Genomic DNA, 3,961 nt, shown 5'->3' with positions numbered 1-3,961 from the left:
GAAAAATGAATCGTTGAGCGAATCGTTTGGGAGTCGTTGAGCAAGTAAGGTAAAAACAAATGCATATTATAAGACAATAAAAGTGTTTTTTGACCTTGCATGCATGTCAACCTGTTGTTGGGGACTCCCAAAACCAAAATATTAACCTTTCATAACCCATAATAGGGGCACTTTAATTGTTATCATTATTTGGTACTATGCACCTTTATTGGATTTTCCTCTACATTTAGAGCTGAATGTGTGTTCTTTGACTGTTCGCTCAAGGAAATGAAGATCCACATATTCAGTTGTATGTGTAGAGAACATGAAAAATAAAAAAAAAGACTTTAAAAATTTCTCTCTTTTTTGTCTTTGTAAAAATAAAGCCAGTTTTCAACTGTTGGTCCGTGGACTGATATAAAACCCATCATTAAACAAATGTAAATCTCTGTTGGCTGTTAGCATAATGTGGTAATGGTTGTTTATAATAATGTTTTTTTTAATTAAAATAATACAGTGAAATAATGCAATTATAATATAGTGTGTGTTTTTATTAAAAATAATTAATTTAGGGGTTTTTGAGTTGACAACCCAATTCTCAGTTTTATAAAATGACCAGTAGGGGGCATTTGCATATTTATATATTTAAATTACATGATGGGAATGCATTTTTCATTACATGTCTTTTATATGTCATTCACTCCCTTCTGCAAGAGTTGATCAATTATAACCGCAAAACCAATATTTTTTTCTTTGATTCATGTTATTTGAATCATATAAACAAACTTTTGAATCATACATTCAACATTTGAATCATATAAACAAACTTTAAATCAAGATTTGGATGCACTTATGCCTTAGTTTTATCTCAGATCAAGCGTTGACATTTATTTACCATGCCATTTTCCTACATAAAAAGAAATTATGAACACCTTTATTACTTAGATATTAAAAATGTATTAAAATAAATAAATAACATATTTATTTATTCAACTTAAAATCTTTTTTTTTAACAAAAATGTCCATATTTGTCAGCTACCCTCATATGCATGCATTTATGTATTTAATGCAAGCATAAATGTACTGGTTGGCGTTTTTATAGTTTGTTTTATTGTTTGTTATATATTCATAGCTATATTTTTTCATTGTGTTTGTGTGTAAAACACAATAAAAAATATAGCTATGAATAAAAAAAAAGTAATAAATAGTCTAATAATAAATACACGGAAAGATTAATAAGCAGAGGAAAGTAAATTAAACCCCAATTCACATTTTTATTGTGAGAAGTCACGTGAGTCTGCCTCTGGTTGCTGGTTTCTGTCCTCGCTCGGGCTCCGTTACATCCCGGTCTGCCCTCTGCGCATGCGCACTGCCGCTGTCTGCGCTCGTGTGGGGCCCGTGAGGATCCAGCGGGAGTGTTAGCTGTGTAATGGCGGCTTCGGTGTTGCTCTCCGCGGAAAGCGCCGTGCCCTCTTTTACCGTCGGCCATCCCGCCGGAGCGGCGGCGGCGGGAACTACTCATCACGGATTATCCAATGCTCCCGGACCCGCGTCCTGGAACCGCTCGCTGGACCGGGCGCTGGACGAGGCGGCGGCCACCGGAGCGCTCAACCTCAGCGGCAGGAAGCTGAAGGAGTTCCCGAGGAGCGCCGCCGGACACGACCTGACCGACACCACCCGGGCCGGTAACGTTACCGAGCCAAATCTTTATATTCTGTTCCCCTTCAACCGTTAACTCACCCACAAGCTACATTAAAACCGCAGCGGGCGAGTTTTACACTAGTTTACACTGTGTTTGATGGTGTAAACACGCGGGTGAGTGCTGGGCTGGAAGCCCATCTGAACTCATGATCAGTCATTTGTGTCCAATAAATGTGAACGTTTCACCTTCAGAAATGAGCTTTGTCTAAAGTTGAGATTAACTCGTAAACTTTCAGGTCATGGTTGATGTTAATGGGACACTTGAGGAACATGCGTCAGATATCTGTCAAATTCAGCTCCGTGTACGTTACGTTAGTTTATGTGAGACCCGAACAGGTTTTGTTTGACAGGTTTGATCATCTTGTTGACTTTATAAGGTCTGTTTATGAGGTTTTGAGGTATGCAGTCATATTAAAGGGTTTCATCTTTAAAGGATTAGTTCACTTCCAGAATAGAAATTTCCTGGTAATTTCATTTACTCACCCCCATGTCATCCAAGATGTTCAATGTCTTTCTTTCTTTCTTCAGTAGCAAAGAAATTAAGGTTTTTGAGGAAAAGATTCCAGGATTTTTCTCCATATAATGGACTTCAATGGGGACCAACGGGCTGAATGTCCGAATTGCAGCTTCAAAGGGCTCTACACGATCCCAGCCGAGGAGTGAGAGTCTTATTTGGCGAAACCATCTGTCATTTTCTTAAAAAAATAAAAATGTATACTTTTTTTTTTTTTTACCACAAATGCTCATCTTGCAGTAGCTGGACTTTACGCATTATATAGTCATGTTGGAAAGGTCACGCGTGACGCAGGCGGAAGCACCGACCCAGTGTTTACAAAGAAAAGTGCAAAGATGAGTCAAAAGCCCTTTACAAAAAAAGGTCGATTTTGAAGTTGGAAGAGAAAATGAGATGGAGTTTTTCACCCAACCCTACCTTTTTGAACCGGAGCACACAGACTAAGAGCTGTGACTTTTCCAATGTGATTACGGAATTTGCGGATGCACAACGCGGAGCTAGAGCAAGACATGCATTTGTGGTTAAAAAGTATTTATTTTTATTTTTTAGTAAAATGACAGATGGTTTGGCTAGATAAGACTCTTATTCCTCGGTTGGGATTAGATAGAGCCCTTTGAAGCTGCACTGAAACTGCAATTTAGACCTTCAGCCCCCCGTTGGTTCCCATTGAAGTCCATTATATGGAGAAAAATCCTGGAATGTTTTCCTCAAAAACCTTAAATTCTTTGCGACTGAAGAAAGAAAGACATGAACATCTTGGATGACATGAGGGAGAGTAAATCATCAGGAAAATTTTATTCTGGAATGGAACTAATCCTTTAAGTAGACAGAGGTTTGAACTTGCTGAGTTGCTTGACCATATGAGATCCAGCGAAAGCTTTTGATGATGAAAATATTGATGGGTGGTTGCTGGTCATATGAATCAGGGGTTTTATAATCTTTTAGATGCCATGGACCCCCAAACATAATCATCCTCGTCCAAGGGGACCCCTATCCTAAATTTAAAAGGCTTCTGTATATTTTTTCATGTTTAAAGACACAATTTATTCTGTGAAAAATGAATAATATAAATGTGTAAAATATTTAGTTTTCTATTATGTGACATTGTAACGTCATTTTTGTTTAATTTAATAATATTAAAGTATATATATATATATATATATACATACATATACACGTGCTGTATTTTATTATTATAGTAGATGAACAGATGCTTCACTGATTATTCCAATCAATCTATTGCTTTTTAAAGCGCATGTATGTGTATAGTGACTGAGAATTATATTATTGGTACTATTACTCACTATTCAACATTTTTTTAAATACCTGCCTCTTACGCACATCAAAACAGGACCTACTGTAATCAAACGAAACTAGTAATGTAGCTTGCTTATCTGACACGTACAGGTGCAGGCATTATGGTTTAGGAGTTTCTAGACGTGTTCGGACATGTGATTTTCATTTCATCGCACGAATGACAATCAGAAAAGCAGTGTGTCCTGCATGAGAGCTGTATAAGACCCCATATGTGACCCTGGAGCACAAAAGCAGTCTTAAGTCGCTGGGGTATATTTGTAGCAATAGCCAAAAATACATTGTATGGGTCAAAATTATTGATTTTTCTTTTATGCCAAAAATCATTAGGATATTAAGTAAAGATCATGTTCCATGAAGATATTTTATAAATTTCCTACTGTAAATATATTAAAACTTAATTTTTGATTAGTAATATGCATTGCTAAGAACTTCATATGGACAACTTTAAAG

General features: G+C 36.8%; 1 protein-coding gene across 1 annotated transcript in view; it reads left to right on the top strand.

Moving 5' to 3' along the window:
* The first annotated feature begins 1,299 nt into the window (after window positions 1–1,299).
* The window catches only part of lrch3 (leucine-rich repeats and calponin homology (CH) domain containing 3), a 23,577-nt gene continuing 20,915 nt past the window's right edge, over window positions 1,300–3,961 (top strand). The window contains exon 1 of the mRNA XM_016547411.1: window positions 1,300–1,664. Coding sequence (XP_016402897.1) covers window positions 1,409–1,664 — 256 coding nt within the window. The 5' untranslated portion in view covers window positions 1,300–1,408. The remainder of the gene's footprint in view (window positions 1,665–3,961) is intronic.

Source organism: Sinocyclocheilus rhinocerous, unplaced genomic scaffold, assembly GCF_001515625.1.
Source record: "Sinocyclocheilus rhinocerous isolate Xijiao unplaced genomic scaffold, SAMN03320098_v1.1 scaffold942, whole genome shotgun sequence".
Lineage (NCBI taxonomy): Eukaryota > Metazoa > Chordata > Actinopteri > Cypriniformes > Cyprinidae > Sinocyclocheilus > Sinocyclocheilus rhinocerous.
This window is presented reverse-complemented; position numbering and strand designations above follow the sequence as displayed.